Source organism: Procambarus clarkii, chromosome 60, assembly GCF_040958095.1.
Source record: "Procambarus clarkii isolate CNS0578487 chromosome 60, FALCON_Pclarkii_2.0, whole genome shotgun sequence".
NCBI lineage: Eukaryota > Metazoa > Arthropoda > Malacostraca > Decapoda > Cambaridae > Procambarus > Procambarus clarkii.
The window spans coordinates 33,852,455-33,875,434 of NC_091209.1; the positions used below are offsets into that span (position 1 = coordinate 33,852,455).

The 22,980-nt window shown below is 41.9% G+C and overlaps 1 protein-coding gene across 2 annotated transcripts in view; it reads left to right on the plus strand.

Annotated features, from left to right (window-relative positions):
• Positions 1-22,880, plus strand: part of LOC138353889 (uncharacterized) — a 38,390-nt gene extending 15,510 nt beyond the window's left edge. Inside the window, exons 1-3 of one of the 2 annotated variants that reach the window (XR_011223308.1) lie at positions 13,534-13,649; positions 18,482-18,598; positions 22,614-22,880. Coding sequence is in view for 1 of the 2 variants with exons in the window: in XM_069307308.1 (XP_069163409.1) it covers positions 18,482-18,592 (111 nt within the window). In the remaining variant the exon portion in view is untranslated. Of the gene's footprint in view, positions 1-13,533; positions 13,650-18,481; positions 18,599-22,613 lie in introns of those variants that run through there. The other variant, XM_069307308.1, reaches the window with a different exon arrangement.
• The last annotated feature ends 100 nt before the right edge of the window (positions 22,881-22,980 follow it).

Here is a 22,980-nt window from a genome sequence, read left to right on the forward strand (position 1 = left end):
GAGGAGAGTGTTAGTTGCTGAGGAGACGGTTAGTTGCTGAGGAGAGTGTTAGTTGGTGAGGAGAGTGTTAGTTGGTGAGGAGACGGTTAGTTGCTGAGGAGAGTGTTACTTGCTGAGGAGAGTGTTAGTTGCTGAGGAGAGGGTTAGTTGCTGAGGAGAGGGTTAGTTGCTGAAGAGATGGTTAGTTGCTGAGTAGACGGTTAGTTGCTGAGGAGGTTAGTTGCTGAGGAGAGGGTTAGTTGCTGAGGAGAGTGTTAGTTGCTGAGGAGAGTGTTAGTTGCTGAAAAGAGTATTAGTTGCTGAGGAGAGTGTTAGTTGCTGAGGAGAGGGTTAGTTGCTGAAGAGAGTGTTAGTTGCTGAGGAGAGTGTTAGTTGCTGAGGAGAGTGTTTGTTGCTGAGGAGAGTGTTAGTTGCTGAGGAGAGTGCTAGTTGCTGAGGAGAGTGCTAGTTGCTGAGGAGAGTGCTAGTTGCTGAGGAGAGTGTTAGTTGCTGAGGAGAGTGTTAGTTGCTGAGGAGAGTGTTAGTTGCTGAGGAGAGTGTTAGTTGCTTAGGAGAGGGGTAGTTGCTGAGGAGAGGTCTAGTTGCTGAGGAGAGGGTTAGTTGCTGAGGAGAGGGCTAGTTGCTGAGGAGAGGGCTAGTTGCTGAGGAGAGGGCTAGTTGCTGAGGAGAGGGTTAGTTGCTGAGGAGAGGGGACAGTTGCTGAGGAGAGGGTTAGTTACTGAGGAGAGGGCTAGATGCTGAGGAGAGTGTTAGTTGCTGAGGAGAGTGTTAGTTGCTGAAGAGAGTGTTAGTTGCTGAGGAGAGTGTTAGTTGCTGAGGAGAGTGTTAGTTGCTGAGGAGAGTGTTAGTTGCTGAGGAGAGTGTTAGTTGCTGAGGAGAGTGTTAGTTGCAGAGGAGAGTGTTAGTTGCAGAGGAGATGGTTAGTTGCAGAGGAGATGGTTAGTTGCAGAGGAGATGGTTAGTTGCTGAGGAGAGTGTTAGTTGCTGAGGAGAGTGTTAGTTGCTGAGGAGAGTGTTAGTTGCTGAGGAGAGTGTTAGTTGCTGAGGAGAGTGTTAGTTGCTGAGGAGAGTGTTAGTTGCTGAGGAGAGGGTTAGTTGCTGAGGAGAGTGTTAGTTGCTGAGGAGAGTGTTAGTTGCTGAGAAGAGTGTTAGTTGCTGAGAAGAGTGTTAGTTGCTGAGGAGAGTGTTAGTTGCTGAGGAGAGTGTTAGTTGCTGAGGAGAGTGTTAGTTGCTGAGGAGAGGGTTAGTTGCTGAGTAGACGGTTAGTTGCTGAGGAGGTTAGTTGCTGAGGAGAGGGTTAGTTGCTGAGGAGAGTGTTAGTTGCTGAGGAGAGTGTTAGTTGCTGAGGAGAGTGTTAGTTGCTGAGGAGAGTGTTAGTTGCTGAGGAGAGTGTTAGTTGCTGAGGAGAGGGTTAGTTGCTGAGGAGAGTGTTAGTTGCTGAGGAGAGGGTTAGTTGCTGAGGAGAGGGTTAGTTGCTGAGGAGAGTGTTAGTTGTTGAGCAGAGTGTTAGTTGCTGAGGAGGGTGTTAGTTGCCGAGGAGAGTTTTATTTGCCGAGGAGAGTGTTAGTTGCTGCGGAGAGTGTTAGTTGCTGCGGAGAGTGTTAGTTGCTGCGGAGAGTGTTGCTGAGGAGAGTGTTAGATGCTGAGGAGAGTGTTAGATGCTGAGGAGAGTGTTAGATGCTGAGGAGAGTGTTAGATGCTGAGGAGAGTGTTAGATGCTGAGGAGAGTGTTAGTTGCTGAGGAGAGTGTTAGTTGCTGAGGAGAGTGTTAGTTGCTGAGGAGAGTGTTGGTTGCTGAGGAGAGGATTAGTTGCAGAGAAGAGGGCTAGTTGCTGAGGAGAGGGTTCGTTGCTGAGGAGAGTGTTAGTTGCTGAGGAGAGTGTTAGTTGCTGAGGAGACGGTTAGTTGCTGAGGAGAGGGTTAGTTGCTGAGGAGAGGGTTAGTTGCTGAGGAGAGTGTTAGTTGCTGAAGAGAAGGTTAGTTGCTGAGGAGAGTGTTAGTTGCTGAGGAGACGGTTAGTTGCTGAGGAGAGTGTTAGTTGGTGAGGAGAGTGTTAGTTGGTGAGGAGACGGTTAGTTGCTGAGGAGAGTGTTAGTTGCTGAGGAGAGGGTTAGTTGCTGAGGAGAGGGTTAGTTGCTGAAGAGATGGTTAGTTGCTGAGTAGACGGTTAGTTGCTGAGGAGGTTAGTTGCTGAGGAGAGGGTTAGTTGCTGAGGAGAGTGTTAGTTGCTGAGGAGAGTGTTAGTTGCTGAAAAGAGTATTAGTTGCTGAGGAGAGTGTTAGTTGCTGAGGAGAGGGTTAGTTGCTGAAGAGAGTGTTAGTTGCTGAGGAGAGTGTTAGTTGCTGAGGAGAGTGTTTGTTGCTGAGGAGAGTGTTAGTTGCTGAGGAGAGTGCTAGTTGCTGAGGAGAGTGCTAGTTGCTGAGGAGAGTGCTAGTTGCTGAGGAGAGTGTTAGTTGCTGAGGAGAGTGTTAGTTGCTGAGGAGAGTGTTAGTTGCTGAGGAGAGTGTTAGTTGCTTAGGAGAGGGGTAGTTGCTGAGGAGAGGTCTAGTTGCTGAGGAGAGGGTTAGTTGCTGAGGAGAGGGCTAGTTGCTGAGGAGAGGGCTAGTTGCTGAGGAGAGGGCTAGTTGCTGAGGAGAGGGTTAGTTGCTGAGGAGAGGGGACAGTTGCTGAGGAGAGGGTTAGTTACTGAGGAGAGGGCTAGATGCTGAGGAGAGTGTTAGTTGCTGAGGAGAGTGTTAGTTGCTGAAGAGAGTGTTAGTTGCTGAGGAGAGTGTTAGTTGCTGAGGAGAGTGTTAGTTGCTGAGGAGAGTGTTAGTTGCTGAGGAGAGTGTTAGTTGCTGAGGAGAGTGTTAGTTGCTGAGGAGATGGTTAGTTGCAGAGGAGATGGTTAGTTGCAGAGGAGATGGTTAGTTGCTGAGGAGAGTGTTAGTTGCTGAGGAGAGTGTTAGTTGCTGAGGAGAGTGTTAGTTGCTGAGGAGAGTGTTAGTTGCTGAGGAGAGGGTTAGTTGCTGAGGAGAGTGTTAGTTGCTGAGGAGAGTGTTAGTTGCTGAGAAGAGTGTTAGTTGCTGAGAAGAGTGTTAGTTGCTGAGGAGAGTGTTAGTTGCTGAGGAGAGTGTTAGTTGCTGAGGAGAGTGTTAGTTGCTGAGGAGAGGGTTAGTTGCTGAGTAGACGGTTAGTTGCTGAGGAGGTTAGTTGCTGAGGAGAGGGTTAGTTGCTGAGGAGAGTGTTAGTTGCTGAGGAGAGTGTTAGTTGCTGAGGAGAGTGTTAGTTGCTGAGGAGAGTGTTAGTTGCTGAGGAGAGTGTTAGTTGCTGAGGAGAGGGTTAGTTGCTGAGGAGAGTGTTAGTTGCTGAGGAGAGGGTTAGTTGCTGAGGAGAGGGTTAGTTGCTGAGGAGAGTGTTAGTTGTTGAGCAGAGTGTTAGTTGCTGAGGAGGGTGTTAGTTGCCGAGGAGAGTTTTATTTGCCGAGGAGAGTGTTAGTTGCTGCGGAGAGTGTTAGTTGCTGCGGAGAGTGTTAGTTGCTGCGGAGAGTGTTGCTGAGGAGAGTGTTAGATGCTGAGGAGAGTGTTAGATGCTGAGGAGAGTGTTAGATGCTGAGGAGAGTGTTAGATGCTGAGGAGAGTGTTAGATGCTGAGGAGAGTGTTAGTTGCTGAGGAGAGTGTTAGTTGCTGAGGAGAGTGTTAGTTGCTGAGGAGAGTGTTGGTTGCTGAGGAGAGGATTAGTTGCAGAGAAGAGGGCTAGTTGCTGAGGAGAGGGTTCGTTGCTGAGGAGAGTGTTAGTTGCTGAGGAGAGTGTTAGTTGCTGAGGAGACGGTTAGTTGCTGAGGAGAGGGTTAGTTGCTGAGGAGAGGGTTAGTTGCTGAGGAGAGTGTTAGTGGCTGAGGAGAGGGTTAGTTGCTGAGGAGAGAGTTAGTTGTTGAAGAGAGTGTTAGTTGCTGAGGAGAGTGTTAGTTGCTGAGGAGAGTGTTAATTGCTGAGGAGAGTGTTAGTTGCTGAGGAGAGTGTTAGTTGCCGAGGAGAGTGTTAGTTGCTGAGGAGAGTGTTAGTTGCTGAGAAGAGGGTTAGTTGCTGAGGAGAGGGTTAGTTGCTGAGGAGAGGTCTAGTTGCTGAGGAGAGGGTTAGTTGCTGAGGAGAGGGTTAGTTGCTGAGGAGAGTGTTAGTTGCTGAGGAGAGGGTTAGTTGAAGAGAGGGTTAGTTGCTGAGGAGAGTTTTAGTTGCTGAAGAGAGTGTTAGTTGCTGAGGAGAAGATTATTTGCTGAGGAGAGTGTTAGTTGGTGAGGAGACGGTTAGTTGCTGAGGAGGTTAGTTGCTGAGGAGAGTGTTAGTTGGTGAGGAGACGGTTAGTTGCTGAGGAGAGTGTTAGTTGGTGAGGAGACGGTTAGTTGCTGAGGAGGTTAGTTGCTGAGGAGAGTGTTAGTTGCTGAGGAGAGGGTTAGTTGCTGAGGAGAGTGTTAGTTGCTGCGGAGAGTGTTAGTTGCTGCGGAGAGTGTTGCTGAGGAGAGTGTTAGTTGCAGAGGACAGTGTTAGATGCTGAGGAGAGTGTTAGATGCTGAGGAGAGTGTTAGATGCTGAGGAGAGTGTTAGATGCTGAGGAGAGTGTTAGATGCTGAGGAGAGTGTTAGTTGCTGAGGAGAGTGTTAGTTGCTGAGGAGAGTGTTAGTAGCTGAGGAGAGTGTTAGTTGCTGAGGAGAGTGTTAGTTGCTGAGGAGAGTGTTGGTTGCTGAGGAGAGGATTAGTTGCAGAGGAGAGTGTTGGTTGCTGAGGAGAGGATTAGTTGCAGAGGAGAGGGCTAGTTGCTGAGGAGAGGGTTAGTTGCTGACGAGAGTGTTAGTTGCTGAGGAGAGGGTTAGTTGCTGAGGAGAGTGTTAGTTGCTGAGGAGACGGTTAGTTAGTGAGGAGAGTGTTAGTTGGTGAGGAGAGTGTTAGTTGCTGAGGAGAGTGTTAGTTGCTGAGGAGACGGTTAGTTGCTGAGGAGGTTAGTTGCTGAGGAGAGTGTTAGTTGCTGAGGAGAGGGTTAGTTGCTGAGGAGAGTGTTAGTTGCTGAAGAGAGGGTTAGTTGCTGAGGAGAGTGTTAGTTGCTGAGGAGACGGTTAGTTGGTGAGGAGAGTGTTAGTTGGTGAGGAGAGTGTTAGTTGGTGAGGAGAGTGTTAGTTGGTGAGGAGACGGTTAGTTGCTGAGGAGAGTGTTAGTTGTGAGGAGATGGTTAGTTGGTGAGGAGAGTGTTAGTTGGTGAGGAGAGTGTTAGTTGGTGAGGAGACGGTTAGTTGCTGAGAAGAGTGTTAGTTGCTGAAGAGAGGGTTAGTTGCTGAGGAGAGTGTTAGTTGCTGAGGAGAGTGTTAGTTGCTGAGGAGAGTTTTATTTGCTGAGGAGAGTGTTAGTTGCTGAGGAGAGTGTTAGTTGCTGCGGAGAGTGTTAGTTGCAGAGGACAGTGTTAGATGCTGAGGAGAGTGTTAGATGCTGAGGAGAGTGTTAGATGCTGAGGAGAGTGTTAGATGCTGAGGAGAGTGTTAGATGCTGAGGAGAGTGTTAGATGCTGAGGAGAGTGTTAGATGCTGAGGAGAGTGTTAGTTGCTGAGGAGAGTGTTAGTTGCTGAGGAGAGTGTTAGTTGCTGAGGAGAGTGTTAGTTGCTGAGGAGAGTGTTAGTTGCTGAGGAGAGTGTTGGTTGCTGAGGAGAGGATTAGTTGCAGAGGAGAGGGCTAGTTGCTGAGGAGAGGGTTAGTTGCTGACGAGAGTGTTAGTTGCTGAGGAGAGGGTTAGTTGCTGAGGAGAGTGTTAGTTGCTGAGGAGACGGTTAGTTAGTGAGGAGAGTGTTAGTTGGTGAGGAGAGTGTTAGTTGGTGAGGAGACGGTTAGTTGCTGAGGAGAGGGTTAGTTGCTGAGGAGAGGGTTAGTTGCTGAGGAGAGTGTTAGTGGCTGAGGAGAGGGTTAGTTGCTGAGGAGAGAGTTAGTTGTTGAAGAGAGTGTTAGTTGCTGAGGAGAGTGTTAGTTGCCGAGGAGAGTGTTAGTTGCCGAGGAGAGTGTTAGTTGCTGAGGAGAGTGTTAGTTGCTGAGGAGAGTGTTAGTTGCTGAGGAGAGTGTTAGTTGCTTAGGAGAGTGTTAGTTGCTGAGGAGAGGTCTAGTTGCTGAGGTGAGGTCTAGTTGCTGAGGAGAGGGTTAGTTGCTGAGGAGAGGGTTAGTTGCTGAGGAGAGGGTTAGTTGCTGAGGAGAGGGTTAGTTGCTGAGGAGAGTGTTAGTTGCTGAGGAGAGTGTTAGTTGGTGAGGAGACGGTTAGTTGCTGAGGAGAGTGTTAGTTGGTGAGGAGACGGTTAGTTGCTGAGGAGGTTAGTTGCTGAGGAGAGTGTTAGTTGCTGAGGAGAGGGTTAGTTGCTGAGGAGAGTGTTAGTTGCTGAGGAGAGGGTTAGTTGCTGAGGAGGTTAGTTGCTGAGGAGAGTGTTAGTTGCTGAGGAGAGGGTTAGTTGCTGAGGAGTGTGTTAGTTGCTGAAGAGAGGGTTAGTTGCTGAGGAGAGTGTTAGTTGCTGAGGAGACGGTTAGTTGCTGAGGAGAGTGTTAGTTGGTGAGGAGAGTGTTAGTTGGTGAGGAGACGGTTAGTTGCTGAGGAGAGTGTTAGTTGGTGAGGAGACGGTTAGTTGGTGAGGAGAGTGTTAGTTGGTGAGGAGAGTGTTAGTTAGTGAGGAGACGGTTAGTTGCTGAGGAGAGTGTTAGTTGCTGAGGAGAGGGTTAGTTGCTGAGGAGAGAGTTAGTGGCTGAGGAGAGGGTTAGTTGCTGAGGAGAGGGTTAGTTGCTGAGGAGAGGGTTAGTTGCTGAAGAGAGTGTTAGTTGCTGAGGAGAGTGTTAGTTGCTGAGGAGAGTGTTAGTTGCTGAGGAGAGTGTTAGTTGCTGAGGAGAGTGTTAGTTGCTGAGGAGAGTGTTAGTTGCTGAGGAGAGTGTTAGTTGCTGAGGAGAGTGTTAGTTGCTGAGGAGAGGGTTAAACGCTGAGGAAAGGGCTAGTTGCTGAGGAGAGGTCTAGTTGCTGAGGAGAGGGTTAGTTGCTGAGGAGAGGGTTAGTTGCTGAGGAGAGGGTTAGTTGCTGAGGAGAGGGTTTGTTGCTGAGGAGAGTGTTAGTTGCTGAGGAGAGTGTTAGTTGCTGAGGAGAGTGTTAGTTGCTGAGGAGAGGGTTATGTTGCTGAGGAGAGTGTTAGTTGCTGAGGAGAAGGTTAGTTGCTGAGGAGAGGGTTAGTTGCAGAGGAGAGTGTTAGTTGCTGAAGAGAAGGTTAGTTGCTGAGGAGAGTGTTAGTTGCTGAGGAGAGTGTTAGTTGCTGAGGAGAGTGTTAGTTGGTGAGGAGAGTGTTAGTTGGTGAGGAGAGTGTTAGTTGCTGAGGAGAGTGTTAGTTGCTGAGGAGAGGGTTAGTTGCTGAGGAGAGTGTTAGTTGCTGAGGAGAGGGTTAGTTGCTGAGGAGAGTGTTAGTTGCTGAGGAGAGGGTTAGTTGCTGAGTAGACGGTTAGTTGCTGACGAGGTTAGTTGCTGAGGAGAGGGTTAGTTGCTGAGGAGAGTGTTAGTTGCTGAGGAGAGGGTTAGTTGCTGAGGAGAGGGTTAGTTGCTGAGGAGAGTGTTAGTTGCTGAGGAGAGGGTTAGTTGCTGAAGAGAGTGTTAGTTGCTGAGGAGAGTGTTAGTTGCTGAGGAGAGTGTTAGTTGCTGAGGAGAGTGTTGGTTGCTGAGGAGAGGATTAGTTGCAGAGAAGAGGGCTAGTTGCTGAGGAGAGGGTTCGTTGCTGAGGAGAGTGTTAGTTGCTGAGGAGAGTGTTAGTTGGTGAGGAGAGTGTTAGTTGCTGAGGAGACGGTTAGTTGCTGAGGAGAGGGTTAGTTGCTGAGGAGAGGGTTAGTTGCTGAGGAGAGTGTTAGTGGCTGAGGAGAGGGTTAGTTGCTGAGGAGAGAGTTAGTTGTTGAAGAGTGTGTTAGTTGCTGAGGAGAGTGTTAGTTGCTGAGGAGAGTGTTAATTGCTGAGGAGAGTGTTAGTTGCTGAGGAGAGTGTTAGTTGCCGAGGAGAGTGTTAGTTGCTGAGGAGAGTGTTAGTTGCTGAGAAGAGGGTTAGTTGCTGAGGAGAGGGTTAGTTGCTGAGGAGAGGTCTAGTTGCTGAGGAGAGGGTTAGTTGCTGAGGAGAGGGTTAGTTGCTGAGGAGAGTGTTAGTTGCTGAGGAGAGGGTTAGTTGAAGAGAGGGTTAGTTGCTGAGGAGAGTTTTAGTTGCTGAAGAGAGTGTTAGTTGCTGAGGAGAAGATTATTTGCTGAGGAGAGTGTTAGTTGGTGAGGAGACGGTTAGTTGCTGAGGAGGTTAGTTGCTGAGGAGAGTGTTAGTTGGTGAGGAGACGGTTAGTTGCTGAGGAGAGTGTTAGTTGGTGAGGAGACGGTTAGTTGCTGAGGAGGTTAGTTGCTGAGGAGAGTGTTAGTTGCTGAGGAGAGGGTTAGTTGCTGAGGAGAGTGTTAGTTGCTGCGGAGAGTGTTAGTTGCTGCGGAGAGTGTTGCTGAGGAGAGTGTTAGTTGCAGAGGACAGTGTTAGATGCTGAGGAGAGTGTTAGATGCTGAGGAGAGTGTTAGATGCTGAGGAGAGTGTTAGATGCTGAGGAGAGTGTTAGATGCTGAGGAGAGTGTTAGTTGCTGAGGAGAGTGTTAGTTGCTGAGGAGAGTGTTAGTAGCTGAGGAGAGTGTTAGTTGCTGAGGAGAGTGTTAGTTGCTGAGGAGAGTGTTGGTTGCTGAGGAGAGGATTAGTTGCAGAGGAGAGGGCTAGTTGCTGAGGAGAGGGTTAGTTGCTGAGGAGAGTGTTAATTGCTGAGGAGAGTGTTAGTTGGTGAGGAGAGTGTTAGTTGCTGAGGAGACGGTTAGTTGCTGAGGAGAGGGTTAGTTGCTGAGGAGAGGGTTAGTTGCTGAGGAGAGCGTTAGTGGCTGAGGAGAGGGTTAGTTGCTGAGGAGAGAGTTAGTTGTTGAAAAGAGTGTTAGTTGCTGAGGAGAGTGTTAGTTGCTGAGGAGAGTGTTAGTTGCTGAGGAGAGTGTTAGTTGCTGAGGAGAGTGTTAGTTGCTGAGGAGAGGGTTAGTGGATGAGGAGAGGGTTAGTTGCTGAGGAGATGTCTAGTTGCTGAGGAGAGGGTTAGTTGCTGAGAGGGTTAGTTGCTGAGGAGAGTGTTAGTTGCTGAGGAGAGGGTTAGTTGCTGAAGAGAGGGTTAGTTGCTGAGGAGAGTGTTAGTTGCTGAAGAGTGTTAGTTGCTGAGGAGACGATTATTTGCTGAGGAGAGTGTTAGTTGGTGAGGAGACGGTTAGTTGCTGAGGAGGTTAGTTGCTGAGGAGAGTGTTAGTTGGTGAGGAGACGGTTAGTTGCTGAGGAGAGTGTTAGTTGGTGAGGAGACGGTTAGTTGCTGAGGAGGTTAGTTGCTGAGGAGAGTGTTAGTTGCTGAGGAGAGTGTTAGTTGCTGAGGAGAGTGTTAGTTGCTGAGGAGACGGTTAGTTGCTGAGGAGGTTAGTTGCTGAGGAGAGTGTTAGTTGCTGAGGAGAGGGTTAGTTGCTGAGGAGAGTGTTAGTTGCTGAAGAGAGGGTTAGTTGCTGAGGAGAGTGTTAGTTGCTGAGGAGACGGTTAGTTGGTGAGGAGAGTGTTAGTTGGTGAGGAGAGTGTTAGTTGGTGAGGAGACGGTTAGTTGCTGAGGAGAGTGTTAGTTGCTGAGGAGATGGTTAGTTGGTGAGGAGAGTGTTAGTTGGTGAGGAGAGTGTTAGTTGGTGAGGAGACGGTTAGTTGCTGAGAAGAGTGTTAGTTGCTGAAGAGAGGGTTAGTTGCTGAGGAGAGTGTTAGTTGCTGAGGAGAGTGTTAGTTGCTGAGGAGAGTTTTATTTGCTGAGGAGAGTGTTAGTTGCTGAGGAGAGTGTTAGTTGCTGCGGAGAGTGTTAGTTGCAGAGGACAGTGTTAGATGCTGAGGAGAGTGTTAGATGCTGAGGAGAGTGTTAGATGCTGAGGAGAGTGTTAGATGCTGAGGAGAGTGTTAGATGCTGAGGAGAGTGTTAGATGCTGAGGAGAGTGTTAGATGCTGAGGAGAGTGTTAGATGCTGAGGAGAGTGTTAGTTGCTGAGGAGAGTGTTAGTTGCTGAGGAGAGTGTTAGTTGCTGAGGAGAGTGTTAGTTGCTGAGGAGAGTGTTAGTTGCTGAGGAGAGTGTTAGTTGCTGAGGAGAGTGTTGGTTGCTGAGGAGAGGATTAGTTGCAGAGGAGAGGGCTAGTTGCTGAGGAGAGGGTTAGTTGCTGACGAGAGTGTTAGTTGCTGAGGAGAGGGTTAGTTGCTGAGGAGAGTGTTAGTTGCTGAGGAGACGGTTAGTTAGTGAGGAGAGTGTTAGTTGGTGAGGAGAGTGTTAGTTCGTGAGGAGACGGTTAGTTGCTGAGGAGAGGGTTAGTTGCTGAGGAGAGGGTTAGTTGCTGAGGAGAGTGTTAGTGGCTGAGGAGAGGGTTAGTTGCTGAGGAGAGAGTTAGTTGTTGAAGAGAGTGTTAGTTGCTGAGGAGAGTGTTAGTTGCCGAGGAGAGTGTTAGTTGCTGAGGAGAGTGTTAGTTGCTGAGGAGAGTGTTAGTTGCTGAGGAGAGTGTTAGTTGCTTAGGAGAGTGTTAGTTGCTGAGGAGAGGTCTAGTTGCTGAGGTGAGGTCTAGTTGCTGAGGAGAGGGTTAGTTGCTGAGGAGAGGGTTAGTTGCTGAGGAGAGGGTTAGTTGCTGAGGAGAGTGTTAGTTGCTGAGGAGAGTGTTAGTTGGTGAGGAGACGGTTAGTTGCTGAGGAGAGTGTTAGTTGGTGAGGAGACGGTTAGTTGCTGAGGAGGTTAGTTGCTGAGGAGAGTGTTAGTTGCTGAGGAGAGGGTTAGTTGCTGAGGAGAGTGTTAGTTGCTGAGGAGAGGGTTAGTTGCTGAGGAGGTTAGTTGCTGAGGAGAGTGTTAGTTGCTGAGGAGAGGGTTAGTTGCTGAGGAGTGTGTTAGTTGCTGAAGAGAGGGTTAGTTGCTGAGGAGAGTGTTAGTTGCTGAGGAGACGGTTAGTTGCTGAGGAGAGTGTTAGTTGGTGAGGAGAGTGTTAGTTGGTGAGGAGACGGTTAGTTGCTGAGGAGAGTGTTAGTTGCTGAGGAGACGGTTAGTTGGTGAGGAGAGTGTTAGTTGGTGAGGAGAGTGTTAGTTAGTGAGGAGACGGTTAGTTGCTGAGGAGAGTGTTAGTTGCTGAGGAGAGGGTTAGTTGCTGAGGAGAGAGTTAGTGGCTGAGGAGAGGGTTAGTTGCTGAGGAGAGGGTTAGTTGCTGAGGAGAGGGTTAGTTGCTGAAGAGAGTGTTAGTTGCTGAGGAGAGTGTTAGTTGCTGAGGAGAGTGTTAGTTGCTGAGGAGAGTGTTAGTTGCTGAGGAGAGTGTTAGTTGCTGAGGAGAGTGTTAGTTGCTGAGGAGAGTGTTAGTTGCTGAGGAGAGGGTTAGTTGCTGAGGAAAGGGCTAGTTGCTGAGGAGAGGTCTAGTTGCTGAGGAGAGGGTTAGTTGCTGAGGAGAGGGTTAGTTGCTGAGGAGAGGGTTTGTTGCTGAGGAGAGTGTTAGTTGCTGAGGAGAGTGTTAGTTGCTGAGGAGAGTGTTAGTTGCTGAGGAGAGGGTTATGTTGCTGAGGAGAGTGTTAGTTGCTGAGGAGAAGGTTAGTTGCTGAGGAGAGGGTTAGTTGCAGAGGAGAGTGTTAGTTGCTGAAGAGAAGGTTAGTTGCTGAGGAGAGTGTTAGTTGCTGAGGAGAGTGTTAGTTGCTGAGGAGAGTGTTAGTTGGTGAGGAGAGTGTTAGTTGGTGAGGAGAGTGTTAGTTGCTGAGGAGAGTGTTAGTTGCTGAGGAGAGGGTTAGTTGCTGAGGAGAGTGTTAGTTGCTGAGGAGAGGGTTAGTTGCTGAGGAGAGTGTTAGTTGCTGAGGAGAGGGCTAGTTGCTCAACCTGTCCTCTTAAAAAGAACGTCAACATTTGCCGTTTGACTCTACGGCTGTTTTTGGACGTTATTTTGTGTAAAACTACGTCTATTTTCGCTTCCATGGACTATCTCTTGTTATACAATGAAATACCACACTCTTATTATTCTATAACTCACTGACTATGCTCTGATATTTGTTCTTCAAGTAAAAATATATATATTTTTGCCTTAATTAGGCCATAATCCAGAAAATTCCAGCCTATCGATCTTTATATTTAGGAAAACATCTAATAAATTTGGAAATGAATTTTTCGTTCGCCGACAGTTGCCTGTTACTATTTAACCCTCTATGCTTTAATGTCGCTGGTCATTGTGACTTTCGCAGGATTTATATATGTTTTGTAGTAGCATTTAGTCAGACTACAGTAATTTAACTAATGGGAAACCTCTATAGTTGTCGTAAATTAATAATAATCATTTATCAAATAATAAATTAGCAAACATATGCAACATTTTATGTTACGACTTTTCGGGTAGGCCGTTCTGTTTGTTTACAACCCCAATGGTTCAAAATACACAATACTTTTAATATATAAGTGACTAAGTATGCTCTAATATATGGTCCTCAATGAAAATTATCGTTTTTTTTTGTTAATTTGTCCATAATGAATAAGATTCCTTACTGTTGATCTTTATATTAAGAAAAACATCTAAACAAATTGGTATTGTGTTTTCGTTCAGATAAAGTTTCCAGATACTATTTCCTAGTTATCAATTAATGTAGGTGGTTATTTTAATTCGCGGCTACCAGGGGCTTTCTCCCATTATACAATATAAATGTACTCACTAACTATTCTCTGGTATCTGTTCTTCAAGTAAAATTACCTATTTTTTTGTTTAATTAGTCCATAATTCATAAAATTCCTTCAGGTCGATCTTTATATTTAGAAAAACATCTAATCAATTTGGAATTTAATTTTTCGTTCACCTACAGTTACCAGCTACTATTTCATTGTTATATTTTATGTCGCTGGTCATTACAATTTTCCAAGAATTTAAACAGCTAAACAGCAAGTAGCATCTTGTTAGAGTACAGGAATTTACCTATGGAGAACCTCGATAGCTGCCGAAAATTATTAATGATTATATATGTAATTTAAAATAATGAATTATATACCATTTCTTATGTTACGTCTTTGGCGGGTAGGCAGTTCTGCGGGTTTACAACCGAATTGTTTAAAAATCACACTATTTTAAATGTATGAGTCACTAGTATGCTCTGATATATGTTCTGCAATGAAAATAAAGATTGTTTTGTTGTTAATTACTCCATAAATGTGTAATGTGTTAATTCAATCTAAAATCTTTTTGCAACGTTTATATGCGATATACGTAGCTGGAAACTACCTAATATTTAAAAATAATAGTTACAACATTCTATTAATATATAATGTTGAAATAAATATCACACAAAGTCTGTATATCTGTTTTTAGATGTCTTAAAAATCTTCTTTGAAAACAGTATTAATGATTTTTATGAATCTTGAGTAAAAATTATGTTAATTATTATTAATCTAATTGTTATTATTTTAAGTAAAAGAATTGCAAGTATTCGCATAACCACGGGATCTCTGTTTGTGTATGAATGCACGGATTTGTTTTTGTTATGAGAGGGACGCCTTAGAAAGCATGGTGTAGGCCACCTGTGGCTCGCATCCGATCCCACGATCGTCGTCGCCCCTAAATCAACACAACAGGTATTTAGTATTTACGATTATAATAAGTAATATTTCTTTTATAATAATATTGCAGCAGGTGGTGTAGTGGTAGGACACTCGCCTGGCGTTCCGCGAGCGCTATGTCATGGGTTCGTATCCTGGCCGGGGAGGATTTACTGGGCGCAATTCCTTAACTGTAGCATCTGTTTAACGCAACAGTAAAATGTGTACTTGGATGAAAAAACGATTCTTCGCGGCGGGGATCGTATTCCAGGGACCTGCCCGAAACGCTACTCGTACTAGTGGCTGTACAAGAATGTAACAACTCTTGTATATATCTCAGGTTAGGGGCTAGGCATTTACACTCTTAGGTCAGCAAACTAGCTAGAAGGTTAGACTATTAGACTCCACTGGTCAATCGGGGCCCTGCATGACTCAGCTTATCCTAACCTAGCCCAGCTTAAACCATCTTAGCATAGTTCATTCTAGCTGTGCATAGTGCTTGCACAGCCTTGCTTATCCTAGTTTACCTCTTCCTAGCCTACCGTAGCCAAGCCTATCCCAGTATACCCTTACCTAGTCTTGCCTAGCCTAACCCTGCCTTGCTTTTAAACATGACCAGTCCTTCCTACCCTAGCCAAGCCCTGACCAGCTTAGCCAAGCCAATCCCTGCCAAGATTTAGCATAGCCTTGCCTTTTTATTAATATATAGAGGGTACCACCTCTGGTTGAGTTTGTAGGAACCCTCCACTTATAGGGTTGAGGGTTCCATATATATATGTATATATATATATATATATATATATATATATATATATAGATATATATATATATAGATATATATATATATAGATATATATATATATAATATATATATATATATATATATATATATATATATATATATATATATATATATATATATATATATATATATATATGCAAACTATATATATATGCCTACTATGCAAAGCCCGATTTGCCTAATAAGCCAAGTTTTTATGAATTAATGGTTTTTCGACTACCTAACCTACCTAACCTAACCTAACCTAACGTTTTCGGCTACCTAACCTAACCTAACCTATAAAGATAGGTTAGGTTAGGTTAGGTAGGGTTGGTTAGGTTCGGTCATATATCTACGTTAATTTTAACTCCAATAAAAAAATATTGACCTCATACATAATGAAATGGGTAGCTTTATCATCTCATAAGAAAAAAAATTGAGAAAATATAATAATTCAGGAAAACTTGGCTTATTAGGCAAATCAGGCCTTGCCGTGTAGGCCGAGAAGTGCGTTCTGGCTACTAGGTACGACATATATATATATATATATATATATATATATATATATATATATATATATATATATGTCGTACATATATATATATATATATATGTCGTACATATATATATATATATATATATATATATATATGTCGTACCTAGTAGCCAGAACGCCCTTCTGAGCCTACTATGCAAAGCCCGATTTGCCTAATAAGCCAAGTTTTTATGAATTAATGGTTTTTCGACTACCTAACCTACCTAACCTAACCTAACCTAACGTTTTCGGCTACCTAACCTAACCTAACCTATAAAGATAGGTTAGGTTAGGTTAGGTAGGGTTGGTTAGGTTCGGTCATATATCTACGTTAATTTTAACTCCAATAAAAAAATATTCACCTCATACATAATGAAATGGGTAGCTTTATCATCTCATAAGAAAAAAAATTGAGAAAATATAATAATTCAGGAAAACTTGGCTTATTAGGCAAATCAGGCCTTGCCGTGTAGGCCGAGAAGTGCGTTCTGGCTACTAGGTACGACATATATATATATATATATATATATATATATATATATATATATATATATGTCGTACATATATATATATATATATGTCGTACATATATATATATATATATATATATATATGTCGTACATATATATATATATATATATGTCGTACATATATATATATATATATATATATATATATATAATATATATATATATATATATATATATATATATATATATATATATATATATATATATATGTACGACATATATATATATATATATATGTACGACATATATATATATATATATATATATATATATATGTACGACATATATATATATATATATATATGTACGACATATATATATATATATATATATATATATATATATATATATATATATATATATATATATGTCGTACCTAGTAGCCAGAACGCACTTCTCGGCCTACACTGCAAGGCCTGATTTGCCTAATAAGCCAAGTTTTCCTGAATTATTATATTTTCTCAATTTTTTTTCTTATGAGATGATAAAGCTACCCATTTCATTATGTATGAGGTCAGTATTTTTTTATTGGAGTTAAAATTAACGTAAATATATGACCAAACCAAACCAACCCTACCTAACCTAACCTAACCTAACCTATCTTTTTAGGTTAGGTTAGGTTAGGTTAGGTAGCTGAAAAAGTTAGGTTACGTTTGGTTAGGTAGGTTAGGTAGTCGAAAAACAATTAATTCATGAAAACTTGGCTTATTAGGCAAATCGGGCCTTGCATAGTAGGCAGAGAAGTGCGTTCTGGCTATTAGGTACGACATATATATATATATAGACATATATATATATATATATATATATATATATATATATATATATATATATATATATATATATATATTAGTATATTTTTGTAGCAGTCTTTCCTGTAGACATATATTATTAAATATGACCGAAAAAGTAAGATTAATAATTCTAACACGAATTTTCTCAATCTTTCGTACATTACGCTTCACTGTTGGAGGTAAATCAAAAATCACTTCTCCAAAATTCATTTTTTTTTTATATAAAATAAAAATGAATTTTGGAGAAGTGATTTTTGATTTACCTCCAACAGTGAAGCGTAATGTACAAAAGATTGAGAAAATTCGTGTTAGAATTATTAATCTTACTTTTTCGGTCATATTTAATAATATATATATATATATATATATATATATATATATATAAATATATATATATATATATATATATATATATATATATATATATATATATATATAAATATATATATATATATATATATATATATATATATATATATATATATATATATATATATATAATATAAATAATGTGTGTGTAAACATGCCACGTGTGTGTAAATCACAAAAATTAACACTTGATGAAAAATGTGACAGTGTCAGACCACGGAGGAAGAATTGAAACAGGAATTTCCTTAAGTACTTTCATATATTAATACATCTTCAGAAGGAATAATTTTTTATATAAATTAAATTAAAAAAAATCATTCCTCCATCGTCTGACACTCATATATATATATATATATATATATATATATATATATATATATATATATATATATATATATATATATATATATATATATATATATATAATGTGTGTGTGTGTGTACTCACCTAGTTGTGCTTGCGGTGGTTGAGCTCTGGCTCTTTGTCCCGTATGTATGTATTCATATATATATATATATATATATATATATATATATATATATATATATATATATATATATATATATATATGCGAACAAGCCTGAATGGTCCCCAGGACAATATGCAACTGAAAACTCACACCCCAGAAGTGACTCGAACCCATACTGCCAGGAGCAACGCAACTGGTATGTACAGGGACGCCTTAATCCGCTTGACCATCACGACCAGACATAAGGAAGTGATAGCCGAGGCTATTTGACCCACTTCCCCGCCGGCACTCGGATGGTAATCTTGGGCATAGCATTTTATCAAATCACCACATTTTTGGGGCAACACGTGAGGAACACAAATGCGAACAAGCCTGAATGGTCCCCAGGACAATATGCAACTGAAAACTCACACCCCAGAAGTGACTCGAACCCAATACTGCCAGGAGCAACGCAACTGGTATGTACAGGGACTCCTTAATCCGCTTGACCATCACGACCAGACATAAGGAAGTGATAGTCGAGGCTATTTGACCCACTTCCCCGCTGGCACTCGGATGGTAATCTTGGGCATAGCATATGGGTTCGAGTCACTTCTGGGGTGTGAGTTTTCAGTTATATATATATATATATATATATATATATATATATATATATATATATATATATATATATATATATATATATATATAATATTAATATTATATATCCTGCCTGAAATGCTGCGTGTACTAGTGGCTTTACAAGATTTTGTGGTTATTCTCTATATCTGGTTCACCTAACAGTAAATAAGTACCTGGGAGTTAGATAGCTGCTATGGGCTGCTTCCTAGGGATGTGTGTGTGTGTTTGTATTCATGTTGAATTTTACAAAGTAGGAAGAGATGTTTGTAAAAAAAAAAATCAAATATTTTTGAAAGTATAAGTAGATTTGATATTTTTCTCTAATTGTTTATTTCTGCTGTCTCGCCTCCTTTATAAAATGGCATCATTCTTGCTTTTTTAAGGATATCAGGAAAAGTAAGGCACTCCAGAGATTTGTTGACTCCTTCCTAGTGTTGCCTAGCCCAGCCCAGCCTAGACAAGGCAGGCTGGGCATCCTAGCCTCACGCAGCTTAGCCCCAACCTACATGTAGCATCCCAGTCCATCCTAAGTGATCATTACCTTACTGGCTGTGTTTTCTCTTCAGCCCTGAATGTAATGTGGTGGAACATAAGCAGATACATATCAGGTCTTAGAGAATCTGTACTTCATACATTTCTTAATAATGTCTCACAAATATTTAAATAATTAAACAAAAATTGTATAATAACTTCATATTATTCTTGCAATTTATTTTTGCATATTTTTTTATACAAAATTTACATTTTAAAAGATTACCTCTATTTTTAGATTGATGACTTGAAGACTACAGTGCCATCCACAGCAAATCATGGTCTTAAAATATCTCCTAGCAATGACGAGACCAATTTTCACAGAGATCAAATTTTTGCTAAGCAGTAGTCACAGGTAAATATATATTATATATATAAAATTAACTACTTCATTGCTCAAAGCACCTTCAGACATTCTGAGAGTTGTGCTATTTTATTAAAAAATTAATTAGGCTATATTTTAATGTTTTGTAATGTTTTCATTACTTTTTTTGTTTTGAAATATAAATTGTTGAGTTTTGAAACATTTTGACATTAACTATACCTGAATATTTATAAACAAAAAAATACCAGAACTATGTCCTTGACAATTGCACTAAGAAGTCTTTGCCAAAATCAGGTGCTCAGTGCAGTAGTTAAAAACTTAAAAGTTGTACCACCTCTGGTGCAAGATTAGGGACCCATAGCCTCAGAGAAGAAAATAGAGAGTACTCAGAGAAGGCCATGAATAATAGGCAGGCTGTTTGTGTGTGTTTCGACGGTAAGCTTGCTGACACCAAATGTAGTTACCTAAGTGTAGTTACAGGATTAGAGCTACGCTCGTGGTGTCCCGTCTACCCAGCAATCTTTGTCACATAATGCTTTGAAACTACTGACGGTCTTGGCCGCCACCACCTTCTCACTTAACTTGTTCCAACCGTGTACCACTCTGTATGCGAAAGGAAATTTTTTTATATTTCTTTGGCATCTTTGTTTAGTTAGTTTAAATCTATGACCTTTTGTTCTTGAAGTTCCAGGTCTAGGGAAATCTTCCCTATTGATTTTATCAATTCCTGTTACTATTTTGTACATAGTGATTTTATCACCTCTTTTTGTTGTCTTCTAGTTTTGGCATATTTAATGCCTCTGACCTCTCCACATAGCTCTTGCCCTTTAGTTCTGGGAGCCACTTAGTAGCATGTCTTTGCACCTTTTCCAGTTTGTTGATGTGCTTCTTAAGATATGGGCACCAAACAACCGCTGCATATTCTAGCCTTGGCCGAACAAAACTCGTGAACGATTTCTTTAGTATTTCGCCATCCATGTATTTAAACAAAATTCTGAAGTTAGAAAGCGTGGCATAGGCTCCTCACACAACGTTCTTTATGTGGGCCTCAAGTGATAGTTTTCTATCTAGAATCAACCCTAGACCTCTTTCTTTTATCAGAATTATATAAAGATTTCTCACATAATATGTAGGTTGTGTGGGATCTATGTTCTATTCCACATTCCATAACATGGCATTTATTCACATTAAATTTTATTTGCCAAGTGGTGCTCCATATACTTATTTTGTCCAGGTCTTCTTGAAGGGCATGACAATCATCTAAATTTCTTATCCATCCCATTATCTTAGCATCATCAGCAAACATGTTTATATAATTCTGTATTCCTACTGGTAGATCATTTATGTAGACAATGAACATTTCTGGTGCATGTACTGTGGTACTCCACTTGTGACACTTCTCCAGTCCGATTGCCTCTGATTACTGCCCTCATTTTTCTATCAGTCAGAAAATTTTTCATCCATGTTAGAAGCTTACCTGTCACCCATCCAAAATTTTCTAGTTTCCAGAACAACCTCTTATGTGGAACTCTGTCGAAAGCCTTTTTTATGTCTAGATAGATGCAGTCAACCCAACTACCTTTTTCCTTTAAAATCTCTGTGGCTCAATCATAGAAACTGAGTAAATTCGATACACAGGATCTTCCAGATCGAAAACAATACTGTCTGTGTGATATTATATAATTTCTCTCAAGGTGTTCTACCCATTTAGTTTTTATTATTTTTTTTTTTTTCAATCCTTTCACTGTTACACTTGTCAATGACTCAGGTCTATAACTGAGAGAGGTGGGGTCTTCCCTGTTGCCACTTTTGTAGATTGGAACTATGTTAGCCTTTTTCCACATGTTTGTTATGACTCCTATACACAGGGATGCCTGAAAGATCAGGTGAAGTGGAAGGCTGAGCTCAGATGCACATTCTCTCAGAACCCATGGTGAAACTCCATCTGGACCAACTGCTTTGTTCTTACTTAGCTACTTTAGCATATTTTCCACTTCATCTCTAGACACCTCTATACGCTCTATGATGTTCTCAGAAATTCTTATTGTGTCTGGTTCTCTTAAGATTTCATTTTGTATAAACACACTTTGGAACTTTTGGTTTAATGTTTCACACGTTGCATTATCATTTTCTGTGAATCTGTTTCCTATTTTCAACCTCTGGATATTATCCTTTACCTGCAATTTGTTGTTTATGAATTTGTAGAATAGGCCCAGTTCTGTTTTACATTTATCCATTATCCCTTTTTAAAAATTTCTTTCTGCCTCTTCCCTTACTGCTGTATTGTTGTTTCTCGCATCTTTGTATCGCTGGTATGATTGGGGGTTTGGCTTCTTTCTATTTTGATACCTGCTTGATGGGGTTCTGCTCTTCTACTCCCCAAGCCCGGCCCGAGGCCAGGCTCGACTTGTGAGAGTTTGGTCCACCAGGCTGTTGCTTGGAGCGGCCCGCAGGGCCACATACCCACAACATCCCGGCTGATCCGGAACTTCTCTTAGAAAACAGTCCAGTTTTCTCCTGAAGATGTCCACGGTTGTTCCGGCAGGAACAACCGTGCAACCGTGCTCTGAAGGGGAAAGTGAATACTGAGCAGTACTCGAGACGGGACAACATAAGTGACTTGAAGAGTACAACCATTGTGATGGGATCCCTGGATTTGAAAGTTCTCATAATCCATCCGATCATTTTTCTGGCCGACGCAATATTTGCTTGGTTATGCTCCCTAAACATTAGATCGTCGGACATCATTATTCCCAAATCCTTGACATGCTGTTTTTCTACTATGGGAAGATTCGATTGTGTTTTGTACCCTGTATTATGTTTCAGATCCTCATTTTTGCCATGCCTGAAATTTATCACTGTTAAACATCATGTTATTTTCTGCTGCCCAATCGAAAACTTTGTTGACATCTGCTTGTAGTTTTTCAATGTCTTTCATTCCATTTTTGTGTCTTTTGGTCTGTGGCCCTCTCTCAATTTCTGTTGAACCAATCCTGTTTTCTGGCCCTGCATCTCTGTTTTGGTATGAATGTTTGTGTGCCTTCATTGTATATTTTGCCAAATTTGGCATACATTTAATTTAATTCCCTGTCTAGCAACAAGTCTGCCTAATTACTTAGTAAAATAATTTGAAGTTCCCCATAGTGACCTCTCTCTCTTGAAATCAAGTTTATCAACTGTTTCAATGTCCCCATTTTCTGTGTGTGTGTGTTTGGAGGCTAAGCTTGCTGATACCATGTGTGTGTGTGTGTGTGTGTGTTTGGAGGCTAAGCTTGCTGATACCATGTGTGTGTGTGTGTTTGGAGGCTAAGCTTGCTGATACCGTGTGTGTCTGTGTTTGGAGGCTAAGCTTGCTGATACCATGTATGTGTGTGTGTGTTTGGAGGCTAAGCTTGCTGATACTGTTTGTGTGTGTGTGTGTGTGTTTAGAGGCTAAGCTTGATGATACCATGTGTGTATTTGGAGGCTAAGCTTGCTGATACCATGTGTGTGTGTGTTTGGAGGCTAAGCTTGCTGATACCATGTGTGTGTGTGTGTTTGGAGGCTAAGTTTGCTGATACCATGTGTGTGTGTGTGTGTGTTTGGAGGCTAAGCTTGCTGATACCATGTGTGTGTGTGTGTTTGGAGGCTAAGTTTGCTGATACCATGTGTGTGTGTGTGTTTGGAGGCTAAGTTTGCTGATACCATGTGTGTGTGTGTGTTTGGAGGCTAAGTTTGCTAACACCGTGTGTGTACTCACCTGTTTAAATAATAATAGGGGTGTGTACCACCTCTGGTGCAATTGTAGGGACCCACAGCCTTGAAGTAAATAGAGTATTCAGAGAAGACCTTGTGGATTCTCACTGAACACTAATCTTTTCTTCTCCTATCACCCCTCTTATTTTGTTTTATGCTGTATTCTATTATATATCATATAAATACATAGCCAAATGGCAATATTTATTATGTCTATACAAAAAGAAGACATCCACTTTATTTTTTTTCTCTCCTTTGTTTCTATGTGGATTTTGTTGTGACTAATGATTCTCCTCCTTCCCATCAACAGGTCTTCCTCACTGGGCTTGCTCGGCTTTTGTGTTACTGTGAGGGTGCCATCATCGTTTACCCTTCAAGACTGACTCATGCTGGCATTGCATTTGTGGACTTCCCTTCACAGTAAACAGTCCTTCTCCATATGGTGATTGTCCAGGGCAAGCAGGGTGTGACTGCCATCTTGGAGAAGCAGAGTCTTTTAATATGAAGAATCTTCCGTCTTCTCTACTTACGCCAGCTTGTGCCGGCCTTGCATTCTTGTTACTTCATGGCCCTTGGGCCTTTTTTATTTATTTTACATAATAAATTTTTTTATTAATACCCGTGTTTCACAAGAGATCCTTAACATTTTAAGCACCAATTGTATTGACTAATGTACG